Raw genomic sequence first — 23306 nt, 5'->3', positions numbered from 1 at the left:
TCAATATTTTCAAATATCCAAACTGGCGGGAAAATAGCCAGAGCAGCACCCCCGTTTGCCAGTTTTTTGTTTTCACTGTGCATGTGTCCATTCCAAACCATTTCACGAACTCCTCAAGTGCACACCACCAACTACAGATGTTTCTCAAGCCGTACAGACCCAAGAGCAGTGCTGCCCTCAAGGGATCCGATAGCAAGAAGTTCCGGCAGCGCGTGGAGGCGACTTTCCCCCATGTGTCCGTGGATCAGCTGGTGCCGGCGAAGGCGGCGGTGACCCAGGTGAAGATCCTCACGCACGGCGGAGTTCAGAGCGTGGTGTACTGCGTGGACAAGCTGCCGTTGTTCTTCGAGCTGGACGGCGGTCAACTGGTGCCCACCCTGTACACCCTGTGGATCGTTCCGGACATCCTGCCCTATTTCACCACCCACGAGGGTGTGCTGCCCAAGCTGACGAACGGAGCGGATCTCATGCTGCCCGGAGTGGTGCCCCTGGGCGTGGGACTGAGCACGTACGGGCACTTCAAAAAGGGACAGTTGAGTGGGTATCTACTTGGGATTCCCCAGGTATCGAGTATTGATTTCATTGTCTGTTTCAGTGGCCGTAAACCTCACAAACAACAAATCTGCAGTGGGCGTGGGCCAGTTGGCTCGCTCCAGCGATGATCTGTACATGTGCGGAGGTCACGGTGTGGCCATCAAGATGCTCCACCTCTTTGGGGACAAGCTCTGGTCGCATGAGCCCAGTCTGGTGCAGCAAATCCCGCTGGTCAAGACAAAGGCCTTGTCTGGCGAGGATTTCCCTGCTCTTGGGTCTGAGGCGGAAAGGAGAAAGGCCGCCAGCCCAGCTACTCCCGCTCCTGTGTCCTTCGCTACCGTGGCCCAAACAGAGGAACTGGAAACGGAAACTGCTGCTATGACCTTGGAAAGTCAGGAAGACCCCGAGTCCGACGAAGAAGCCGCGGAGGAAGCGTCACCGGAACTTATACTCAAGAACGCCTTCCTCTCCGCCTTGAAAAACAATGGAAAGAAGCTGCCCCTGCCTCTGCTGACGAGCAATTTCTACAGACTCTATGTGGTCACGGAGGCCACGGAACAAATCGACCTAAAGAAGACGCGCTACAAAAAGCTCTCCAACTTCCTGGCCGAAATGGTGGACCAAGGCTTTATTGTGGTGCGGGAGGAGAGCAAGGGAGTGGATAAGATCACATCTGTGGACCTGGAACACCCCGAAGTGGTGAACTTTATAACCGATGTCAAGGCAGGCGAAGCAAATGGAGCGGCGTCCGAAACGCCCCTCTTCCACTCCGAGCTCAAGGAGATGTACGTAGTGACCGATGTCACGGCAGCCTTCTTCACCAAGCTAAATTACAAGCGGGGCGAGGGAATCCCGGCGGGTCAGATCAAGAAGATTGTGCGGGAGTACGTGAGCAAACATGGTCTCCTCCATCCGCTGACCAAGCTGGTGCGCCCCGACGACACTCTGATCGAGCTGTATGGAAACAGGGAGGCTTCGCTAAGCGAGATGTGCTCCCTCATCACCAGCAAGATGGAGCACTCCTATCAGATGTGCAGTGGCAAAGACACGAGCGGCAAGCCCCTCATCCAGATGTCCCTGGCCACGCGATCGGGCAACAAGAAGGTGACGCTGGTCAGCAACATCGAAGCGTACGGCATCATCCTGGCCGAGTTCATCAAGCTGTGCAAGCAGGGTGCCGCCGCCAGCACGAGTGTGGTGAAACTGCCGCACCAGAAACACGAGCAGCTGCAGATCCAGGGCAACCAGGTGCGATTTGTGCACACGCTGCTCACGGAAACGTACAAGGTGCCGCCCAAGTGCATCCTGGGTCTGGAACTGGCCAAGGACGGCAAAAAGAATAAGAAGAAGTGAGCCGGACAATAAATGAAGCCTCCTCCGCCTGTCCTCTGAGTGTAATAATAAATTATTTATTAACTGTAGTGGGGATGAACCAATTACTGCTACGCGAACAACAACAACGAATGGGATTGGCTACATCTTGAACAGAAGCGTAATCAGAATGCTCTGACTTGTGCCGTGCTTGAGTGGATTCTCATGGGGTCTGCCCTGCGTGCTTACTTGGCCTTGCCCTGGGCGGCAACGGCCTCGATGGCCTTTTTCACGGTCTCCTCGTCGCCGAGGAACTGCATCGACACCACCGGCTTGAAGTTCTCGTCCAGCTCGTAGACGAACGGAATGCCCGTGGGCAGGTTCAGGGCCATGATGGCGTCCTCAGAGAGGTCTGGATAGGACAAGGACATGGTAAAATGATGATATGTTAGGTATATTTCCCATGCTCACTGTCTAAATGCTTGACGATGCCACGGAGGCTGTTGCCGTGGGCGGCGATCAGGATGCGCTTGCCCTCCTTCATCTGGGGAATGATGACGTCGTTCCAGTAGGGCAGTGTGCGCTCGATGGTCAGCTTGAGAGACTCGAACTGGGGGAACTCTTCCGGCTTGGGACCCTCGGCATAGCGGGGATCCTTCACGATGTTCTCGTAGTACGGATGACCCGGCTCCATCGGTGGTGGCGGGGTGTCGAAGCTGCGACGCCAGATCTGCACCTGGGCCTCGCCGTACTTGGCGGCGGTCTCGGCCTTGTTCAGGCCAGTGAGTCCACCGTAGTGGCGCTCGTTCAGGCGCCAGGTCTTCTGGATGGGGATCTCCTTGTGGCCACTGGCCTTCAGGATGCTAGCCAGCGTCACCTGGGCGCGGGTCAGCACCGAGGTGTGGGCCACATCGAACTCCAGGCCGGCCTCCTTGACGGCCTTGCCGGCGGCTAGAGCCTCCTCCTGACCTATTTGGACAAGTGTATGGATAACATTAAGTATACGCCGTGTTGGGTAACGAACTTAAGCCAATTTAATCTAATCGAAAGGCATGCGTTTAATTTAATTTGATTACTAGGGTTAAATAAAGACGATAACCTATCAAATTATGCTCATAAGCATAATCTGAACGCTAGAAACATATGAGATTGCAAATTTGTGACTTTAAAAATGTAACAATCTAAAATTTAGATGCTTCTGAAAATTGCACTGGAAAGCTTTTGTTTGTAGAGACCTATTTTTATCACAGAAAAGTTTGAATGAGATAATCTTGCACTAGGTCAAAGCTGATTAATTTGGATAAATGCAAAAGGAAAACTATTGTAAATCTGACCATGGCAAAGGATCATCCACTGGGAACTAGATGTACATACATCAGAATTTTGATCCCACATATGTGGTTTGAATTCCGAATTGATGTAATCACTCACCCTTTTCGCTGAGGTTGGCGTCGTACCAGCCGCAGAACTGATTCTTCTGGTTCCACTCGGACTCGCCGTGGCGCACCATCACGATCTTGTACTTGCCGCCCATGTTAGCTGCGTTGATCACTCTTCGGATAATTGTGTACTCGTTCTTAAGCTGCCGCCTTCGCTGCGACTGCAATGTGTGGGAATTCTGCTGAAGTTTGACCTACAAGGGAGCCGTCCAAGGTCGCAGCTGTCAGGCCGCGAGATTGCCGTTCTGTTGGAAAAACGTAGTGCGCAGCTGCGGTGCCTGCTCTGATTGGACTCGGAGTACGGTCTTATTCGAACAGCGCGTCAAGCTACACAAGCGAAAAATGTCCAATTAGTTTGTGCTGTGCAACAGGTTGGCATCCCCCGCAGCTGTTATCGTTCGCGTTTGCCATCATTATATTTGTGTTTTGATTTTTAAATTTAGCTGTTTTTAAGATTTCCTCTCATAAATTCCCACTTTTTGTTACTTAAAGCATGTGCGAAAAGGTCACCGCGCGCTGCACTTGGTCCCAACTGTCGGGCAACGGGCTGGACCAACTGGTGGCCACCCGCTTGTCCGACGAAGACGTCTTTGTGAAGTGAGACAAAGGATTCCACGCCCTGAAACTGGTTTTCATCAAGTGATTTCGCAACCTCCTTTGTCCGCAGGCCCGACTTGGACGATGTGATCGACGAGGATCGCGCCGTGCTGTTTTCCATGCAGTCGGCGGATCCGCCGCCGCCTTGTGAGCTGCGGTTCCAGATCCCGAACCGCTTCAAAATCGCCGCGCTCACCCTGATTTGCAGCGCTCCCAAGGTGGAGCTGTTCATTGGACCCTTGCAGGAGTACTGCGAGACCATTTACGGCACTTGCGTCGACGAGGAGGACCCAGAGGTTGTGGTGCGACCCTATCGCTATGACATGGAAATCGACCGATCCGGGATAAATGACCTAAACCTGAAGATGCTCACCTCGGCCAGCGAGATCTGCGTTTACGGAGCCCTGCTCCAGGTGGCGCCGAATCCCAACGGCATAACCACCCAGATGCCCAGGCCAATGGATGCGCAGCGAATCCAGGAGCTACTGCAAAGAGGAGGCACGAGTCCCTTGAAGAAGGAGGAGCAGGCCGAAAAGTTCGAGCAGTTCATGAGCCTGATGAAGGGCTATTCCCCGCGGGCGAAGGAACAAGCCCAGGAGGCATCATCGCCTTCCAACGATGTCGCAATCCTCAAGGAGCACATCGACATGAGATTTGAGAAGCTGGCGCAGTTAGTGTCCAAGAGACTGGACAATTTCGAGGCCCAGCAGACGGAAAAGTTGAACAAAATTATTGCCTTGCTGGAAAAGGAAAAATAAGTTATATACCATTAATTTGCTCATCTCTAAAATTTCTTTCTTAGCATTCATCATTGTATTTTGTAATTGTTGTAAAAGACTGTTGGTGCGAATATTTCGATTGTGATTAGGCAGCATATTTAAGTTTGGTTTTGATACATACCATACAAATATACATTAAATAAAATATTCTCTTAAAATCATAAATCTTTTCTGTTTCGCTTGTAAATATTTGAATTAGAAGAACTTTCGATAGACCAAAATCAGCTGTGCCCGAACCGAACTTTATCGATAACCACCTGTTGTCTTTGTTTACGTTTTGTATGGCCGAAGAGAAAGAAAGTTGGCTTGAAAGCTTGTCATGGCCCAGATCGTAGGTTAAAGTTGGTGGGAATCGTCTACTTTCGTTGGCCGAGTTCATGAATTTATCCATCCGCGCTATTTCGGCCATCTGCGGCGTTTTCTTGGGCTGCTGCAGTGGCGTCGTCTTCCTGGAGCTCCTGGTTAAACTGGATCCCGGCGCTGGAAACCTTATAACTGGCGCCCAGTTTGCATTTATTGCCCTCGAGGGCTTCATTTTCACCTCGAAGTTTGGCCTGGCTCAGAGAGTGATCAGCCTGCGCGACTATGGGCTTCTTGTGGCCATGTTTTTCCTGACCAGCGTGTGTAACAACTACGTGTTCAAGTTCAATGTTCCAATGACACTGCACATGATCATCCGCGGCGGTTCGCTGATCTCCAACATGTGCCTGGGCACGTTGATCCTGAAGAGGAGCTACCGGTTGAGTCAGTACATATCGGTGCTCATGATCAGCGTGGGTATTTTTGTCTGCACATATTTCTCCAGTCCGGATTTGGTGGGTAAGAGGGAGAATTTGGACAACGGCGCCGAGACGGATACGTTCTGGTGGCTGTTGGGCGTGGCACTCTTGGTGCTGGCTCTATTTGTGTCCTCCTACATGGGCATTACCCAGGAGTTGCTGTATCGACGTCATGGCAAGTGCGCCAGGGAAGCGTTGTATTACACCCACCTGTTGCCACTGCCCGCCTTCCTGCTCATGCATGACGACATACGGACGCACTGGCTTTTGGCGTTCGCTGGCGATTCCTACCAGTTGCCACTCCTGGGCGTGGCAGTGCCACTAATGCTGCTGTACTTATTGGGCAACGTGCTGGCGCAGCATTTGTGCATCAGCTCCGTTTACACCCTGACCACGGAATGCAGCTCACTGACGGTGACTCTGATCCTCACACTCCGCAAGTTCATCTCGCTGGTCTTTTCGATCATGTACTTCCGTAATTCATTCACCTGGTGGCACTGGCTGGGCACCGCGCTGGTCTTTGTGGGCACCTTGATGTTTGCAAATGTGATCAGAGTTCCGAAATGGAAAAACCAGGCTGTGAAACGGGAATAGGCTTTACATATCTTTTTTGTGACGAACAATGTTATAATTCCATTTACATTTACAATTACATTTAAGTACAAATTAAAATTACAAGACTCTCATAATTGTTATGAAAAGAAGGCATACATTAAAGGTAATGAAAAACGTGATGCTCTGGACGATCTGCCAAGGGCTTTCTCTCTTTGGCGACTCTGAATTGGTAAAACACGCGACATAAATACTACACATAAATGCATTGGTGGCCCAACCCATGCAGTTGCAGCTGCGAAATCTAATACTGCTGCAGCCTAGATCCAGCCAAGCCGCAGGATCCGTTCCTTACGCTTGCGCCTCGTTCTCCAGCCACCTCACGATCGACTTGTAGTTCTTGTTCATCCAGTCGACGCTGGTCTCGATGTGCTCCACGATCTGTTGCACGGGTCTGTCGTAGTCCCAGTGGGCGTCCTTCACGAAGTTCTCAAACTCGCCCAGCTGGAACTTGGAGTTGAAGCCCTTCGTGGCGAACTTGAACAACGTGTGGATGCTGGACATCTGTGAGCCCATGCTGGAAAAAAATGTAATCCCTTTAGTACTGTGTGAAATATAGCGACTATTTCGCCACTTACTAGGTCTTGATCTCCTGCCAGTTGTTGCGCAGGAAATCAAAGGCTATGTTCTGACCCACAACCGTGCTGGAAACTGCTGCGAATACCCGTAACACGTCCTGTTTCCGGATATGCTGGCCGGAAATGCCGCGACGCAAGAAACGATAGAGCAACCAGGGCTCCTTGGAGCAGCCGAGGGCGTTCAACAGCAGATCCTTCTCCCCAGGCACGTTCGTCTTCAAAAAGCGCTCGAAAGCAAAGTCCCATTCGTACTCGGTGCCATATTGTATCGCAGAGCAGTAAACGACTCCCCTGAGATTTGGCACAATGCTGAACAAAAAATAATAAAAATTTATTGAACACGTGTAGAGTCTTTTGATTACTACGTTGATTTCTTACGGATTATTCGAATCTGGATTCGGCGTCTGCACCCAGTTCTGGAAGTGCCTGCTGGCCTCCGCGATGCACTCTTGGTGACCCAAATGACAGGCCATGCTCAGAATATCGGCACGCTTCAGCTTCACCAGGATGTCCTCAGATTCGTCCTGCGAGTCCTTGAAGCCTACTTGGTCGTATACCTTCTTCAACTGCTTAAGCAGATAGTTCTGTGAGAAACAAGAATATAAAATAATATCTATAGCACGCCCAATGGTTAAAAGCAAACCTTTAGAAGATCGTAGTCGCCGGAGTTGACGAACATGGAGTCGATAAAAATGAAGTTGCTGACGGCCGCCTTCCACGGCACATGACCAAGTTCATGGCCCAGGTAGCGGGTCAGATTCATGGCGGTTTCATAGGACAAATAAGAACCTCTGGCCAAATTCATCACATCATCGATCAACTGAGCACGGTTCGCAGGTGCAATGTCCTCAAAGTTGTCCACATCCATCACGTGTTCTGTGATCGCCATCCAGTTTTCTAGATCGTAGTTAACGCGGTAGTAACCTGTCTGTTGAACGTTGAAAATGAACCACTTGGCCAAGGAGAGTTCCCTGTTCTCCAGCTCGTACAGTTTAGTACGCGGCATCCATGTAGTCGGACGGGTGTTGGCAAAATTCAACTGGGAGTCAGTGGTAAACGTAATGGGTATGTACCACAGGAGACTCTCATCCTCCCTGGTGGTGTTGGTGTACACAAAGCGAACCTGCTCCAGACGAATCACATCGGAGTTGGGATGCCTCGACACCTTGACCACCGGATAGCCGGTTTGCAGTGTCCACGTGTCCATGATCTCCTTAACACTTCTGCTATTGTCCAGCAACCCAGAGGATTTGGCTTCAATGGTAAGGAAATGCCATAGATCGTCCTGCGTTGCAGAGTTGTAAGCCCTGAAAGCGGCTCAATTTTAGTATATACGAGTATAAATCGGTTATCATTCTCAAAGGTCTTACATTTCCTGCAGGTATTTGCTGAGACCCCGACGGAAAATTGGATTTGTGAGGAAGTGGGCCATCATGCGAATAATAGTTGAACCCTTGGCGTAGGAAATTCTATCGAAGATTTCCGAAATCTCCTGCGGATTGAACACCTCGTGGGAGATCTTGTGGGATGTGGAAAGGGCGTCCAGTTGGAACACTGCTTGCAGCTCATTAACCACAAACTGGTCCAACTGCTTCCACTCGGGCGCAACTGCATCGGCAGTCAGGTACTCCATGTAGCTGGCAAATCCCTCGTTTAGCCAAATATCCGACCACCAGCTCGGTGTTACCAGGTTACCGAACCACTGGTGGGCCAACTCGTGACCCACAACCGAGGCCACTCGCTGTTTGTTATTGGCCGTGGCTACTCCTGGGTCGTAAAGCATTGCAGTCTCCCTAAAGGTAATTAGACCCCAGTTCTCCATGGCGCCCGCTTGGAACTCTGGTAGAGCAATCATGTCGATCTTCGGCAGGGGGAACGTTACATTGAAGAAGTCCTGCAGGAATGTAAGAATCCTGGGACCCACCGACAGTGCATACTCGGCCGACTTGATGGCATCCGCTCGAGCCCAGACGGAAAAGTTACCCGATGAGATGTGCGTAAAGTCGGATATGGCATAGGCCACCAGATAGGTGGACATGGGCAGCGATTCGGCAAAGTGATCCCACACATAGCTTGGCATGGTGGCGCTAAGGAGTTCAAAGACCACGCTTAAATAAAGTGATTACATTGATAACAAAAGCCATACTCACTGATCGTTGCTGGACACAATCGGCATATTGGATATGGTGGTCATGTTGCGAGGACGAGCGATGTGCAACGTAAAGTTGGCCTTCAGGGCGGGCTCATCGAAGCAAGGAAAAGCTCGTCGAGCATCTGTGGCCTGGAATTGGGTAGAAGCTACCCACCTCGTCTCGTTGTGCACCTCGTAGGAGCTGCGGTAAAATCCCTGCAGATAGTCCTGGATAATGCCATCAAAGCGTAGATGCACCACGTACTCCACATCTTTGAGGAGCTTGTCATACAACTCGATCACGAAGAACTGTTTGGCCCCCACCAGGTACTGTTTGTGAATCCGCAGACCGTCGCCTTCCGGTTCTCCATTGTTCAGCAATCGGTGGACGGAGGCGTCGCTACGCGATATGTTCAGCTCCTCAGCGTGCATGGTGATGTTATAGCAATCCTCCAGCACCCTTATCCTGATCTGAACACTACCGGCAAATGTGAAGTTGCCGCTGAGCTGCGGTTCAATCGTGATGTTGTACTTCAGTGGGCGAATGGAGTGCGGCAGACGGACATCTCGATCGTATTTAGGTGCGTCATCATGACCAGCCTTCAACCTCCTCAAATGGTAGCTGGTGCAAACGATATTCTCATCGGAATCGGGCTCCAGTTCAGCGCATGTGGCAAAGTTATAGACGATAAAGCCCACTGCTAGCAGGGTGCAGATGAAGAAGGAGGCCAGCAGAATGGCGGTGGTCAAGGACACACTGTAGCGACGCCCGCCTTTCGAGAAAGTGGTGGTAGTGGTGGGCGTAGCGGCATTCATCGGTCGGCTTTCCATGTTTAGATTCTCGTGGAGCGGTATCTCCTTAACGACCATGATGGCTGCAGTAGAAGATGAAACAAACTTTACAATGATGAACAAAAAAAAGATTAAGTCGTAGCCTAATAAGGTAAAAGCAGTTCCGATTCCTTAAACAGGAAGCAGGATCTGGGCAACCACTTGCACAACCACTTCCGCTCTAGCTTTCAATATAAGCCCAAGTAATATGATATCCAACTGCAGGTTGCGCAGCCTGCAATCTCGGGGTTCCACTTAAGTGGTTTCTCTGCCCCAGGGCCAACCCCTTTGGCTATCTGGTGTGCCGATTAAATTGCGTAAATTGCGCATGAGCCATGTCCTTGTGGCTGACAAGCGAAGCCACAGGAAGAGGCTTGCGAACAGGGCTTTCGTTTTTCGAGTAGGAGACCGTTTAGTTTGCTGCTCAGAAGGGGTCGTCGAGAACGTAACTGATTCATTAGCTCATCGTCGATGGGGAAAACAAGTGTATGATTTTACAACGAGTAGCAAAAAATCATTGCTCACGTAATAAACAAATTGATGTATTATCCAGCAGAATATCTTAGTCGATAAAGACGTTTTTATACGCTACTCAAAACAAGAACTCTTGGTTCTGGCAGGACAAAGTATTTGAAAAATCAGAAGCACTTGTTCTTGATGTATAGATAAATGTCATTAGTAGATTTGAATGGAAAGGGTTTAAATAATACTAGTACTCGTGCACAGTTATAAAAATGAAACACACCCACTAAGACTGGAAAATATTAATGGCTGGCTTACGCGGCGACTTGAATATAAGCTTAAGTCACCCAGCGGGTTTTTTAGTGGAGCTCCGTTGGGGAGCCACTTGCAACTGGCTGGATGGGAAGGGTGTTTCCCACTGCCAATGTCATCGACTGAAATATATATTTAAATTCGCGATATTTCCCATTCAGAAGTTGTCGGTGGAGTTGGAATATGCGTGGGGCATTTCCAATCCCCCGAATCAAATCCACAAGTAACCCACACAATTATGATGATTTTCGCAGTAAATTAGAGCAAGGCGATAATTGATTTTTACACTTAATAACTAAGGAATTATTTTTGAATAGGAAGAGCGTTAAAAATACATGTTAATAGATTGCGATCGTGATCTTAACAATTAGTACGATATTCAGGAAGTCGAATTTTAGTCAATGAATGTGGGAAAAGTTCCATCTAAGTGAAGAAGAAAGCTATATTTGTATATGCTCTAAAAATAATCTGCTAAAATAGCAACACTATTCGGTTTACTATTATTATGTCTGCTTGAAGACGTTCTTATCGCGATGTCAATGGCCAGTGGACCCATTCTTGGGACTACTTTATACTAAAAGTGAGTTTCCTCAGCAGTCACAGATTGTAGCTGAACCCAGATGTCTCCTCGTAGAGCAGCGACGCTATTATCAATTGGCAAAAGTTTAAGCACAAATTGAGCGGGCAACAACATTGTCGTAAATCAACTTATATATTCATGCAAATACGCCCGCCGGCTAATTGAGTTATGGCATTAATTTGATCAGCTTCTGTAGCATTTGTAGCATTTGCAGCATCTGCAGCTCCCTGCTCTTTCTCCTTCGGTTGATGCTGCTGCTGATGCTGCTGCTGTTTTTGCAAATTGCTGCAATTAAACGCCGACAACCATGTACAGAAGTCAACCCCGCCGCTGGCACGATGACCTTCATTAAAATAAGGCTGCAAATGATACGCCGCCTCCATCCGCCTCAGCGCACTCCGCCCATCCCATTCCATCCCGCCTCCATGGGGTCCGTATCCCTGGGTCGCTCGCGCTCGTTGGGGATCTAATTTATAGCAATATTTCATTGATAAACTGCGAGTAAGCCGCTGGCGATGTGTCAGCATATGGCGATGGATAAGGCTAGTACACTTCGATTCACGCATTATTTACTGGAAATCTTCAAAATTCCTAACTAATTAGATAACATGTGTAACTTTGCTCAAATTTAACCATTTCTTTTTGATCAGTTTAACCAATTTGTAGGACTAGAGTGTTCGCTTTTCTCACAGTGCAGCCAGTTAATAAACACAAGGACATGAACGCCTGCGAGTGGGAAAGCGAATATTGACAAATCATTGGGAAAGTTGTGGGGGTGGCAAGAGGGAATCAAGAGACAGCGGAGACATGTAAATATTGGTTCTTCACACGCCCACGATTAAGACATTAAATTTAAATCGCGTGGCTTTTTGCTCGCCCATCAAAACAAAAACTAAACCAAAAACAAGAAAAAAAAGAGAGCGCCAATTTATTGACCGTTGAGTGATGGTCCACGCGTGTGTAAGTGTGTGGGTGCGTATTCTGAGGGGGGAAAGGGGGGCTGGGGTGTTGGAAAAATAGAATAACCGATCTCTGGGCAACTCGATAATTTGCACGGGTGCTCTAATTGAATTTTGGGGCAGTACCAGATGATTTCTACAAATTTGGATAGTAAATAAGCGGGAGATCACCATAAATTGGCGATCATAAGGAAAGGAAAGTTTCTGGCCGGCAAATTTATGGGTCCTGCGTGAGCGTCTTATTCTCGTAATATCGAGCATTTGAGGCTAGAAAGTGTTTGTTTTTTTTTTATATTAATCGCTGCCAGATGGCAGGCAAACTTGAAAAGCGTTTGCCAAATAAACAAATGGGGAGGGTGCAGATATAAAAACGAAATTAAACGAAGTGTTGATTAGTCAATTACCTTCCGACGTGCAAACAGCAGCCGGCAAGCACAGAAAGAAAAATCAAAGCGAAAAGCGCATGGTAAATTTATATTTATATCATGCAATACTTGTGCACCTGGGATAGTTAAATACTTGATGCGTTTCACAGCACACAAAGATTTGCGCTCAAATCGTTTAATGTACTTATATTTTTAGTATAATGGTAGTGCAAAATGATCGCCATGTCATTGCATTTTTCTCAGTGCACACACACGCACAAATCGCCCACACCCACACATACGCAGCATGCGAAACGTGGGAATAATTTAATTTACCGTTTCACCTCCGTCCTGGAAAACCGTTTGTCGGACTCTTTCGCACCTTTACCGTTACGTTGGCGCGACACTGATTCGTGGTCGGTCACCCACACAAGCGCACACTCACTGATGGCAGCCTGGCAGACGCCTAATTAATTGAATTAAATGTAAACAAATCACTTGAACTAAGGCTGAGCTGCCAAACTAATCAAAATGCAATTTGCCAAGGGACTATTACTAAACGGAGCACAGTTCTTTCGTGTATTTTCCCGACGAGCGCGGGCACAACCGTTACGGCTAACGGTTGAGAACTGAATAAACGGAATAAACAAGCTGCGATGGAAATGGAATGGAAGCACAATGAGCGAGATGGCGATCGCTTGCGCGAAATTCGCACTTTGGCTGCGTGAGAGCGAAATAAACTGAGGGTTACAGTCCTTACGAATACTTACGTTTAAAATTAAATTTAAGCATTTTGCTTAAATAATTATTGCTTACAACTATTTCAATACTCTTTTTACTTAATTACTGCAGGCCTAGTAGGTAAAGTAACGGTTATGGCCGGTGTTTTAAACTTCCAAGCTGGCATTTAATTGAACGGCGTTTGAGTTACGCCGGCTGAATGGCAAAGGCGAAGAGGAAGCACAAGTCGGAACAGCTGTGTCGTGTTGTTTAACTATTTACCGAAAATGCATTTAAACACAGTTTACATTACCGTGGGCACCACCCAATTCGATGCTCTAATATCAACTGCATCTTCGGAACCCGCACTCAAAGCTCTGCAGAAACTGAAATGCACCAAACTGGTCATACAGCACGGAAATTCGCAACCATTAGCAGACGATGAAATACAATTGATAAGAAAGAACTACGGAATCCAGATAGAGCAGTACAAATTCCGTCCAAATATAGAGGACGTTAAGTCCGCAGACCTAATTATTGGACATGCGGGAGCCGGAACTTGCATGGATATACTAAATAACCATAAACCTGGACTCATTGTGATAAATGACACGCTCATGGACAATCACCAACTGGAGTTGGCCAAGCAACTAGCCGCTGAAGACTATCTGTATTACTGCAAAGTTACCGACTTGGATGCCCAGCTAGCTACTCTGGACTTTACAGCCCTAAAGCCCTATGAAACAAACCCGGAAAATCTCAGCAAATTCGTTTCCGCCATCAATCAACTGATGTCCCATTGAATGCCAATAAACATTCCCAACTGCAAGCTTCTTTTGGTGCCAACCCCAAGGGGTTAGCTTTTGCTATTTATTTGAGTTTACAAGTATAGTTAATAAACACGAGAACGTCTACGAAGAACATTAAATATTGTTAGCAATCTAACGCTTGCTGGGGCTATACGATATACATACATAGATAAATTCACGACAATTAAACATTAAAACGTACATATATGTTTGTTACTGTAACTGGTAGATTCCACTTATTTGGATAGTTAATTTCATATAACGCAATGAGACTCTCAACGTGCTTTGGTTGTTGCTCTGACCGATTCCGCTTCATTTACTCCTCGGCGGCTGCAGCTCCGTTTTCTATTATGGCATCAAACGAGAAGGGTTGGAAGGCGTAACCCTGGCCCTTGTAGAACTTGCTCTGGAACTCGACCCTATAAGAAAGCCGTTCAATTAGATACCATTTCATATTTCTCGGGGATTAGGTGACTTACCAATGGAGACGCAGCGTGTGCAGGAAGGCAGACAAGCCCTCCATGAGTACCAGAATGCCAACGGTGAGAATGGCCCAGAAGGCAAACACGCAGGTCAATACGATGCCACCCACCGGCCCTTCCTGCTTCAAGCCAATCGAGAGGACCATGGTCCACAGCACCTCAGCCAACTCTGTCAGGTAAGAATGCTTCGCTTAAGTAATTGTTTAGGTTGTACTCCTGCATCGATTACTTACGGGCATGGGCCAAGGAAAGCGCCCACAATCGGAGATAGGAAGCGGTGTGGGATACCGAACCTAGGACGTACTCGATGGTGTGGATGCTCTGGTGAATAAAGATCTCAGAGAGCTCCTCTTCCTCCTCATGGCCACCGCCACCACCGTGTGAGCCGCCATTGGACACGCCGCCGGCTTCTGCATCTGAAGTGGCTCCAGCAATGGGCTGTACCTGCAAGTGAAGTATATTATTAACTGCGTTAAAGACGAGCATTTGGGGGCACTAAAGTCGAACTTCTCTAAAGGAAAAAGTATTGACAGCATATTACTATTTAAATTTAATTATGCAATTAGAGAAGTTCGATTTAACATCGACAATAAACGACACGACTAACCTCTTCCTACGGTTTGTGGATTGAAGTGTTTTAGTTTATTCGGTGTGGATTTGGTTGTGGGTTATAATTTTGTTAATCGGGAGCACAAATAAACGAGAAGCAGTTAGTATAAGGTGGAGAGTTTGGAGTGCGAAGTGCTTGGATATGTTGTGATGTAGATGGAACGCCTTTCTATGAAAGTAATGGGGTGCATCGAACTAGCGTCTACTTACGTTCGCCTGCTTGCGGGCCTGCATGATGAGCAGCGGCTTGGCTAGCAACATTACGGGAATGCAGCCGACGGCAACCAGGACAAATAACACCTGGATAAAGTGCTGGCCCATGAACATATAGGTTTCACAATTCTCCGGAGGTGGCTTGGGCGTGTTAAAAAGCACCATGTCGATAAAGGTGATCAGGATTGAAGGCGCGCAGGCTTCGGAGTAGGGCTCTAAATGGGATAACGATGTCATTAAACTCCAGCCAAATAGAAGGTTAAAAGGAAAAAGCTCACTATTATTGGTGGCGGCAAATTTGATCCACTTGATGAACATCAACAAAACCATGTAGAAGAACAGCAGCAACAGAAAGACCAGCTGGGGAATGAACTCGTATAGCAGGGAGATCCTGTTCCGGAAATACGTATGGTTGTGCCAGCTCATCACCACACCGAAGATCATGTGGATAACACCGAAAATTATCGAAATCTTCATTTTGTAAGCGTTGTGGAAGATGATCTTATTGGCTCCCGCCACCTGCCAAATGGGGTCCATGCCGAACGGATACGGAGCGCCCTCGTAGTCGCCTTTCGGGCTCAACTGCAGGAACTTGTTTTCCATCACGGTGGACTTGTTGTAGGACAAATGCCAATGCGATCCAAAGATATTCAGCGACTTTGAGAATATATCGTTGTATATAAGACCCGTGTACATGGAGAAGACGCCCATGAGGAAGATGATGTACCGTCCGCCAAAGAAAATGTTCCAAATCTCGTTGTCCGTCTTCTGAGCCGCCAGTCCCTTCTCCTTTCGAATCATCCAGAGACCAAAGAGCGCCATGATAGCTCCGTGGCCCAAATCTCCAAACATCACGGCGAACAGGAAGGGAAAGGTGATGATCGTGTAGGGTGCCGGATTCATTTCCCGATAGCTGGCCACGCCATAGGCATCGATCAATGCCTGGAAGGCCTTGGTAAACTTGTTCGTTCGATTGTAGGTCGGCGGATTCTTGAACGTCTGCATCCGGTTGAGAATTGGCGGCACCGACGATCCCGATCTTTCGGTTCCGCGGCGCAAGGCCAGCTGGATGGTTTCAATGTCCAGCAGCGGCACCCAGCACTCGGCGATCAGACACTTCTGGGTCACGTCCAGATTGAAGAGATTCAGCGTATGGTAGATGGCCTTGATCTTGCGCACCTTGACGAACCAGTTTTTAAGGTTCTTGGCCGCAGCGACCAGCACACGGTGGCGATGGTCCTGCGTCTGGCCGAGCACGGTGTTCAGATCTTCGATGCGGGTCATCACACCCATGGCCATCTCTCGCCGATCGGCTGGAGCTTCAGGGCAAGGATAGAGCGTGGCCCGGAAGCCCTCGCAGATTTTCTTGACGCGCGTCTTCAGCTGGTCACCCTGGAAGAAGATGATGAACACGGACTTGTGCACCTGGTCGCCCTGAAAATGCGAAACAAATAAGTTATTAGGTTACTGATTCATTTAGATGGATGTTTTAGGTGACCACCAACCCAGTTGATACTTACATTGGTGGGATCCTCCAGCGGCGTCTCGATCATCGCCTGGCGCAGGAAGACGTTGCCCCTGCAGGCGCGCCACAGCATCCGCTCGAAGGCCGGCAGCCGCTCCCTCAGGATGACGCCAGCCACGAAGCTAGAGGATATTAGGAAGCAGCTATTAGTGACAGATCTCCTCTACGGGCTATCCAACAAAGTCATTCCGGTTATTTACGACAAACAAGGAAAACTAAACTCTCAAGCACAAGTTACCAATGGACGCGCGAGGCGTTACGAGAGCGAGGATCGGGATGAATGAGGCACTGGGTGGGATCGGTTGAATGGGTGACACGTTAGCACTCTAGGTGGCACTCTGAGTTCTGGACAGGATGCGGGGCGGTGCTGGGAGGCAAGGCGAGGCGAGCGAAGCTAATGACATGTTTCTATATACAGCTGATTGACCGATCGAATACGAATACAAATACGATTGATGAGCGCTGTTCGTTGGCTAATGGATACGAGTTTGACTGATTGTTTGACCTAGTCATGTTTTTTTTTTTTTTTTGAAGGGGCAGGGTACCAACCATGGAAGATAATCCTCACGATCGTTTGATTTTTCCATGTAACTATATTTTCAACATTATTTTTCGGTTGGACATTTTTGTGTGGGGAAGAGAGGAGCATAAGAAGAGAACGACGTTTAATTTAGTGGCTTTCGATGTGTCATTTTGGGATCTTGCACAGAAAATTATTGCTCGAAACTCCAGGAGACTCCAAGCTGGACGTTATAAATGGACATGGTTCGGTTAATCTTTCTCTGTGGCGGCGCAGCTGCATTGGCGTTCTGAGATTGGTTAGTTTGGCGTTGGCGGCAGTAAGCAATAATTTTGTGTGGCATTTCGTTGGTTAAGAGCTAAAAAAGATTGGGCAAGGCAAAAGCTCCCTGGGCGGCACTAATCTGATTACTTTATGTGATACTATTAAAGATAGGATCTCTGGGTATGTACATATGTTAAACAAATCGAACAAAGAGTAGATTAGAGTAAATATAAGACCCAATGGGTTAAGATAACCAAAAGTACACCATTTAAAATTACAATTTATCCCATTATGTACACTCTTATCCGCCCAAAGAGTATTTGCCTGCCGACGGAACTGCGGCCCACGCCCGAGTGTGTGTCTTTCCCGCTTCCGAAGCTGGCCTGCTGGATACGTACCCGAGCTGTACGGGACCCATGGAGGCACCAGCGGTGCGTGCCTCGTCCGTGATCAAGGCGCGGGTCATCGACTCGGTCGTTTGGTTAACGCCGCCTTCTTGCTAGAAAGTGTGAATGGTGGGCAAAGGTCATTTCGACTCGACTTACGAACAGGTTAGCTGGGAGTTAACTCTTAGAAAGTGGTTAGTAGAACCGCCGCCGAAAGTTAGTTTTTGGGTTTTGTGGGCATGTGGGGTTTGGGATTGGATTAGATTGGATTGGGTTAGATTAGATTTCATTTGGCATAATTTTGGAAACCGACACCAGAGCAAACAAGTAGACAATGTGCTTATGTTTGAAATCAATTCGACAGCCTAGCTCGTGGAAAACATGGAACAGTAATCAAAGGTACATGGATGCGACATGGACGCGTAGAACACAAACAGCAAGAAGTGAGAGGAGCAGGAGAGCGAAGGCGAGTGGGTCTTGGCCTGAGTTTAGTTTTCCCCTGTTCCCGTCGTGGTCCGTCGTCCGTGCTCCCAGCTCCCAGGTCCGCATCAATATTTACCCAAGCTTCAAATTCTGGCCCGGCTGGCTGGCCCGGACACCCTCCTCGCCCAGCAGCTGCGCCTGCTCGTCCTCGTTTTGGTTGTCGGCCATCTGCGGATATCGCCGATATTTGCTGGATGAGTATGCGCTACTCGACTTGTACACCGTGGGCACCGACTTGGGTCATTGGGTGGTGTTTTTGGTGGGTGTACGTGTTGTGTGCAGTTTGGTTTTTCGGTTTATTGATTTTTGGTCGGGGAGGTGTAGGTTGGTTGGTTTGTTGGTTGATTGATTGATTGTGTATTGATTGATATGGAAAAACAAAATGTAAAACGCATAATAAAGTAACCGAAGAGTCAAATAATTAATAATAAACAATAAGGTTGTACAAACATCTAGGTATATATATATATATATATATATATAAAAACAGAGTGTTGGGGAAAACGAAGCATTTGAAAGGGTACAACGCGGATGTGTTCCTCACAAGCAACCAGAAGGAAAAGGGGTTCCAAAACCCTTTGTTTTATTATATTTTAGAACCTACTGCCCCAAGGCTTTCCTCTGATTGCCCAGGAACACGTCCGAAAGAAACAATAACCATCAACTGATATCAAACGCACATTACTATATATATGTACAAACTGAAACTGAAGGGTAAGAAAGCACACATCGTTTGCCTTTGGAAGCGGAGAAGGAGGATATATGTGCCGAGTAGGGAGATACGGGGAAATCATTTTAGAGTGTAGTTTGGGATAGATTGCTTATGTGACTAGAAGTCGTGGCTGCCACACTTGTGTTGTCGGTTGGGAAATTGGTTATTGCTTAGAAAAGTTGGTTAGTTTCCGGCTGCTTCAATGGCCGGCATTTGTTAATGGTAAATCGGTAACCGATCGCAGTTTGTTAGCTGATACCCATGTGGAGTTACTTATGCCGCAGCTTACCTCATCGAAGAACACCTGGGTTTTGCGCAAAATATGCTTCAGCTCGGTCAGCTCCAGAAAGTTGCGCTTCAGGGCCTCGGCGTTCTGATTCACCTCCCTCAACTCGTTCTCCAGTTTCTCAAAGGTGGCCTGAGCAGCAGACAAGAAAGCCATATAAGTTCAAGAGTGTTTAGCAGAAAACAGGCAGTATGACTGCGTATACCTCCAGGTCGATCATCTCGCGGGGCTGCGGGGCCTCGGGACTCTCCCCGGTGTCCAACATGGGTATGCCGTCCTTCTTGATCTCCTTCTCCAGGTAACGCAGCTTGCGCTCCATCTCATCGCAGCGGCGCACCTCGTTGACGAACTTCCTCTGGAAGGCGTTGACATCGGGATTGAGCTGCGGATTTCAAAAGAGTTGTTCGTTATTGGGGGATCTCAAAGCTACTTCATGTGTGCGATCAAGCTATAGCACTAAACTTATGCCACTATATTTTTCAATTTCATTTAAATGAGGTAACACACGTAGTTATACTATGCATTTTGTGGCTGGTGTCACCAGCTTTGCATTTACTTTGCATTCGCGTTAAAGGGAACGTTTCATGGAATACCGAATTCGCTAATGAGGTAAGAGGCATGCTTGTGGCTTATGGTTAGTCAGTGCGGCTGTCTCGACCGCATCTTTATGTAACCCATCCTACTCACATCTCGGAACTGGACCAATCCCAGTTCTCCCAACTCGGAGACGCAGGCGTAGGCAGCCTCGCTCTGCAGGAACAGCTGGCACAGCGCCATTTCCTCGCTGCGGAACAGGGAACCCATTGTGACAGCCGGATTCCCGATATCTGCGAATGGAGAACAGACACTAAATCAGAATGCATATGTACATATATAGTACATAATGGGCCCATTCAATAGCATGATTCATGGCCAAACTGGGTTTCTTCCGAAGATTTGCGGCCGTGTCGCATACATATTTTCACGCTGATTTGATTATCGTTTCGGGGGGCGGACGTTCGCTCTTCCCCAGATTACTTGTCTGTAATCTATACTATATATGCGCCGAGATTCGATTTCTATACCCCATGCGTATATTGATTTTTCTCCGCCGCGGACAAAAAGAAAGTGCTACGTTGGACCCGGATGCCAAGGTTTTCGGCTCGTTGGGGGTCACTCCGTGACTGGGCTCGCGATTTATCTGAAAACTTTTTAGTTTGTCGGGGGGTCACTTCGAAATGAACGTCGATTAATTAATTACCAAGTGCTTAAAAATTAAATATAAATTCGTCTACAAATTCCAGCAACCGACAAATTTCCGAACTATGAATGAAGTGTGACCGTGGCAGGTCATTGGATTTATACCAATCGAGTAACTCGGGAAATAAATTTTACTTAAATGAAAATATCTGGGAAAAATTACAAGAAACATTTATGTAACAAATGCTATTTGCAAATGCTATTCCTAGGGAAATTAAATAGATTTATTGCTTTTGTATAACATTTTTCGTGAATATAAACAGGCAGTGGGAACGGCTTCATACAGTTGAATTCAGCCACTTGGTAACACTGCGCAGCAACAAAAACAAAGAACTTCAAACTAAACCGCCATATTCTACTTCATTTCTGTGCTAAAATATGGACCGGACAATAATTGCGCCGTGGAAAGCCGAAGAGAAGGAGCAGAGCGAGAAGCTGCACAGGAAGCTGCAGGGACTAGCCCTGGTGCACCCCTTGCCGGACGAGCTGCGCAAGCTGATTGCCTGGGACATGTTCCTCAAGCCCAACCAGGTGGCCTTCGTGCATGTGATGCACTACCTCTTCCGTCTGCTGGATCCCGCGGAGTTCAAGCGTCGCTTCTTCTGGCCCATCACCGACAAGAAGTCGGAGGCGAACTTTCGCTCCAGCACGGTGGAGTATCTGAAGCATCTGAACGAGAAGCATCACCTGCATTGGGCCAACATCAAGTCGTATCTGGTGGTGATGCCCGGAGGCATGCGGTTTATCAACTTCCTGCTCGAGTTCGTGGGCTTTGTGATCCAGGAGCTCATCAAGCAGCGCGAGAAGTCACTCGGCTTGGAGGCGGGAACACCAAACGTAAGCGCCAAGGTCATGGCCCGCCAAAATGCGGTGATGAAGGAGTACGCCTCGTCGTATGTGGTCAATCTGGAGGAGAATACGGCCCTGTTGCGCGACAAGACCCAGAAGATCAGACGCCTGATGGCCGATCTGTCTGCAGACATGGGAGTGCCCGAAGAGCAACTGGCGGACGATGGCTTTCTGGATGAGTTCGAAGCCACCGCTGCACTCGGCGTGGAGCGGGTCATTACCCAACCCACCGAAAGGAAATTCGACCTGGAGGCATCTCTGTGTGGTCTCAAGGAGGCCATCGATCTTTTCCAGCTGAAGCAAGCCGAGAACAACCAGAGCAAGGAGTCGGTGGAGAAGGCACTGCGAGGCATGCGAGTGCTGTTCGACTGTGATGCAGTCACAGAAGGAGGTGAGACATCTTTGATTGTATCCTTGCAGGTCTTCAAATGTAATTGAGTTTTAATTCCTTCGCAGATTTCTACGATCCTTTGGGCGCATCTAAAGTGGAGGCGCTCTTGAACGGCTTCAATCGAATCAGCGGCACAATTGCCGAGCAACTGGATGCTAATGACCACTACAACGAATCGAATGCGTTCGTCACCACGGATTTGCAGGCTCTTCGAGTGGAACTTTCACAGACCGAAATCCAATTGAACAATTTACTAAAGAAACTAAACGATCCGTCCAAAAAGGACAAGGGATGTGCCAATGCAAGTGGCTCCGCCAAGGTACAGACGCTTCAGCCGGCCACGCCTCGCTTCGAATCGGTTATCAGCTCCAAATTTGTTTCTACGCCTCCCATCAGAATCGACATGGGTGGCGGTGGCGGTCGCAATGCTCCAGTGCGTCTTGCACTCCAGGACGACTTCAATGGCAAACAGTTCGATGCCTTGAGCAACAGCTTACTCGGTAAGGAGTGAACTAAACACTTCGCTTAGTAACCTCCATCCTTATGAGTTTTCCTTTTCAGCACCTGCGCCGCCTCGATCAGCACGCAAGCTAAAAGCCCTTGACCAGTCGACCGGCATTGATCTTAATGGCACGTTGAACCGATCCAAGATCAACGATCCCATGCAAATGCTGCGCACCATTCACAAGAACACCTCCAAGGTCAAGGCAGCTCTGCAGGCGAATCTCTCCTCCCTGGGCAGCAAGTGGAAGCAAATGCAAGCCTCCTTCGGATTCGATGAGGCGCCGCTGCCAGGAGCAGCAGTGATCTCTCCTCAGGCCTCACTAACGGAGCCCAGCGATCCCTTTACACCCTTGAATAGTAGCGAGTGCACACGAATTGAGCGCATTCCGCGCACTTCGGAAAACAACACCTCACTGATCGCCAAAAGCGCTGCGGTTATAAAAGTCCTAGAGGTATCTCGGAATGTCCTCAATCTCAGCACCTCGCCATCTGGACGCCTGGATGCACTTGTGCCACACACCGACAGCTACCAGCAAGACGTCGCGCCACGTCTTCAGCTCAACGACAGAACAATCAACGTAAGTGGGATTAATAATAATTCGTGCCTTGACTTCGTGACTTATTATTCAAACACGAAATACGAATCTCAATTTCCATTGTTTTACAGGACTCACTGCAACTTGATCCCGATTTCAACAATGAAAACGATAAGAATGCATTCAATGTCTCGCATAAATTCGATTTTGATCAGATTGGCGGTGAGGATGACCTGCAGAACATCAGCGATAGCGTGCTCAAGGATATTATCTTTTAGTCCACGGGAATCTTGAATGGCCAATATTGTTGAGGTAATAGATTTTTTCATTTTCTAATTGTTTATGAGCTTTGTGAACGAGTTTCTAGACTTAAGGCAGATTATTACTGAAATAAACAACCTTTGAGGCAGTATTAAGGTTTATTATATATACTTTTAAAAGTCAAATCTTATAGTTATTGTTCTTCATTGCGGCTTCACCGATCTGTTACATCCTTGCAAAATCAGACT

General features: G+C 48.0%; 8 protein-coding genes across 18 annotated transcripts; 5 read left to right on the top strand and 3 right to left on the bottom strand.

The window, feature by feature from the left end:
* The first annotated feature begins 56 nt into the window (after nt 1-56).
* Nucleotides 57-1955, top strand: LOC6612664 (eukaryotic translation initiation factor 2D). Its single transcript, XM_002037132.2, has 2 exons — nt 57-537; nt 596-1955. The coding sequence occupies exons 1-2, from the start codon at nt 138-140 to the stop codon at nt 1885-1887; spliced, it is 1692 nt and encodes a 563-aa protein (XP_002037168.1). The 5' UTR covers nt 57-137; the 3' UTR covers nt 1888-1955.
* Nucleotides 1924-3557, bottom strand: LOC6612663 (phosphoglycerate mutase 1). Its single transcript, XM_002037131.2, has 3 exons — nt 3277-3557; nt 2317-2814; nt 1924-2257 (listed from the first exon to the last, which is right to left on the bottom strand). The coding sequence occupies exons 1-3, from the start codon at nt 3377-3379 to the stop codon at nt 2091-2093; spliced, it is 768 nt and encodes a 255-aa protein (XP_002037167.1). The 5' UTR covers nt 3380-3557; the 3' UTR covers nt 1924-2090.
* A 109-nt stretch (nt 3558-3666) lies between these two features.
* Nucleotides 3667-4776, top strand: LOC6612662. The gene is made up of 2 exons (XM_002037130.2): nt 3667-3881; nt 3952-4776. Exons 1-2 carry the CDS (start codon nt 3778-3780, stop codon nt 4637-4639), a joined length of 792 nt encoding a protein of 263 aa, XP_002037166.1. The 5' UTR covers nt 3667-3777; the 3' UTR covers nt 4640-4776.
* A 152-nt stretch (nt 4777-4928) lies between these two features.
* Nucleotides 4929-6173, top strand: LOC6612661 (UDP-xylose and UDP-N-acetylglucosamine transporter). Its single transcript, XM_002037129.2, has one exon. It carries the CDS (start codon nt 5038-5040, stop codon nt 6031-6033), a length of 996 nt encoding a protein of 331 aa, XP_002037165.1. The 5' UTR covers nt 4929-5037; the 3' UTR covers nt 6034-6173.
* LOC6612660 (aminopeptidase N) lies at nt 6044-13061 on the bottom strand. Of its 2 annotated transcripts, none has more exons than XM_002037128.2 (7): nt 13040-13061; nt 8780-9635; nt 8000-8716; nt 7273-7936; nt 7008-7213; nt 6630-6938; nt 6044-6568 (listed from the first exon to the last, which is right to left on the bottom strand). In XM_002037128.2, exons 1-7 carry the CDS (start codon nt 13059-13061, stop codon nt 6343-6345), a joined length of 3000 nt encoding a protein of 999 aa, XP_002037164.1. In that variant the 3' UTR covers nt 6044-6342. The 2 variants fall into 2 exon arrangements, with proteins under 2 accessions (XP_002037164.1, XP_032576232.1); XM_032720341.1 differs by lacking the exon at nt 13040-13061 and adding an exon at nt 12606-12901 and having other exon boundaries at nt 6343-6568.
* Nucleotides 13062-13213: 152 nt separating this feature from the next.
* Nucleotides 13214-13917, top strand: LOC6612659 (UDP-N-acetylglucosamine transferase subunit ALG13 homolog). The gene has a single exon (XM_002037127.2). It carries the CDS (start codon nt 13277-13279, stop codon nt 13790-13792), a length of 516 nt encoding a protein of 171 aa, XP_002037163.1. The 5' UTR covers nt 13214-13276; the 3' UTR covers nt 13793-13917.
* Nucleotides 13824-20615, bottom strand: LOC6612658 (V-type proton ATPase 116 kDa subunit a). 10 transcript variants are annotated; one of them, XM_032720346.1, is made up of 13 exons: nt 20519-20615; nt 19966-20105; nt 19484-19660; nt 19282-19410; nt 17810-17910; nt 17177-17218; nt 16623-16749; nt 15381-16536; nt 15100-15317; nt 14888-14893; nt 14514-14724; nt 14278-14449; nt 13824-14217 (listed from the first exon to the last, which is right to left on the bottom strand). In XM_032720346.1, exons 2-13 carry the CDS (start codon nt 20080-20082, stop codon nt 14115-14117), a joined length of 2559 nt encoding a protein of 852 aa, XP_032576237.1. In that variant the 5' UTR covers nt 20083-20105; nt 20519-20615; the 3' UTR covers nt 13824-14114. The 10 variants fall into 10 exon arrangements, with proteins under 10 accessions (XP_032576237.1, XP_032576234.1, XP_032576233.1 ...); XM_032720343.1 differs by lacking the exons at nt 17177-17218; nt 17810-17910 and adding exons at nt 18357-18514; nt 20343-20458 and having other exon boundaries at nt 20519-20590; XM_032720342.1 differs by lacking the exons at nt 17177-17218; nt 17810-17910 and adding an exon at nt 18357-18514.
* A 169-nt stretch (nt 20616-20784) lies between these two features.
* Nucleotides 20785-23237, top strand: LOC6612657 (augmin complex subunit dgt6). The gene is made up of 4 exons (XM_002037125.2): nt 20785-21757; nt 21823-22257; nt 22319-22839; nt 22929-23237. The coding sequence occupies exons 1-4, from the start codon at nt 20896-20898 to the stop codon at nt 23073-23075; spliced, it is 1965 nt and encodes a 654-aa protein (XP_002037161.1). The 5' UTR covers nt 20785-20895; the 3' UTR covers nt 23076-23237.
* Nucleotides 23238-23306: the final 69 nt, after the last annotated feature.

This window comes from Drosophila sechellia, chromosome 3R (assembly GCF_004382195.2).
Source record: "Drosophila sechellia strain sech25 chromosome 3R, ASM438219v1, whole genome shotgun sequence".
NCBI lineage: Eukaryota > Metazoa > Arthropoda > Insecta > Diptera > Drosophilidae > Drosophila > Drosophila sechellia.
This window is presented reverse-complemented; position numbering and strand designations above follow the sequence as displayed.

Excerpts from the sequence above, each read along its gene's own strand:
- LOC6612659 (XM_002037127.2), top strand. The coding sequence starts at position 13,277 with ATGCATTTAAACACAGTTTACATTACCGTGGGCACCACCCAATTCGAT.
- LOC6612658 (XM_032720342.1), bottom strand. The coding sequence starts at position 20,082 with ATGGGTTCCCTGTTCCGCAGCGAGGAAATGGCGCTGTGCCAGCTGTTC. Across the intron at positions 19,411-19,483 it reads GCGAGATGATCGACCTGGAG|GCCACCTTTGAGAAACTGGA; the intron begins GTATACGCAGTC and ends TCTGCTGCTCAG. Across the intron at positions 16,537-16,622 it reads CGCTGGAGGATCCCACCAAT|GGCGACCAGGTGCACAAGTC; the intron begins GTAAGTATCAAC and ends TCGCATTTTCAG.
- LOC6612664 (XM_002037132.2), top strand. The coding sequence starts at position 138 with ATGTTTCTCAAGCCGTACAGACCCAAGAGCAGTGCTGCCCTCAAGGGA. Across the intron at positions 538-595 it reads CTTCAAAAAGGGACAGTTGA|TGGCCGTAAACCTCACAAAC; the intron begins GTGGGTATCTAC and ends TGTCTGTTTCAG.
- LOC6612660 (XM_002037128.2), bottom strand. The coding sequence starts at position 13,061 with ATGCTTAAATTTAATTTTAAAC. Across the intron at positions 7,214-7,272 it reads GCGACTACGATCTTCTAAAG|AACTATCTGCTTAAGCAGTT; the intron begins GTTTGCTTTTAA and ends TGTTTCTCACAG. Across the intron at positions 6,939-7,007 it reads AATCCAGATTCGAATAATCC|CATTGTGCCAAATCTCAGGG; the intron begins GTAAGAAATCAA and ends TTTTTTGTTCAG.
- LOC6612663 (XM_002037131.2), bottom strand. The coding sequence starts at position 3,379 with ATGGGCGGCAAGTACAAGATCGTGATGGTGCGCCACGGCGAGTCCGAG. Across the intron at positions 2,815-3,276 it reads CGCCAACCTCAGCGAAAAGG|GTCAGGAGGAGGCTCTAGCC; the intron begins GTGAGTGATTAC and ends TTGTCCAAATAG. Across the intron at positions 2,258-2,316 it reads CATCGTCAAGCATTTAGACA|ACCTCTCTGAGGACGCCATC; the intron begins GTGAGCATGGGA and ends TGTCCTATCCAG.
- LOC6612661 (XM_002037129.2), top strand. The coding sequence starts at position 5,038 with ATGAATTTATCCATCCGCGCTATTTCGGCCATCTGCGGCGTTTTCTTG.
- LOC6612657 (XM_002037125.2), top strand. The coding sequence starts at position 20,896 with ATGGACCGGACAATAATTGCGCCGTGGAAAGCCGAAGAGAAGGAGCAG. Across the intron at positions 21,758-21,822 it reads TGATGCAGTCACAGAAGGAG|ATTTCTACGATCCTTTGGGC; the intron begins GTGAGACATCTT and ends ATTCCTTCGCAG. Across the intron at positions 22,258-22,318 it reads CTTGAGCAACAGCTTACTCG|CACCTGCGCCGCCTCGATCA; the intron begins GTAAGGAGTGAA and ends TTTCCTTTTCAG.
- LOC6612662 (XM_002037130.2), top strand. The coding sequence starts at position 3,778 with ATGTGCGAAAAGGTCACCGCGCGCTGCACTTGGTCCCAACTGTCGGGC. Across the intron at positions 3,882-3,951 it reads GACGAAGACGTCTTTGTGAA|GCCCGACTTGGACGATGTGA; the intron begins GTGAGACAAAGG and ends CTTTGTCCGCAG.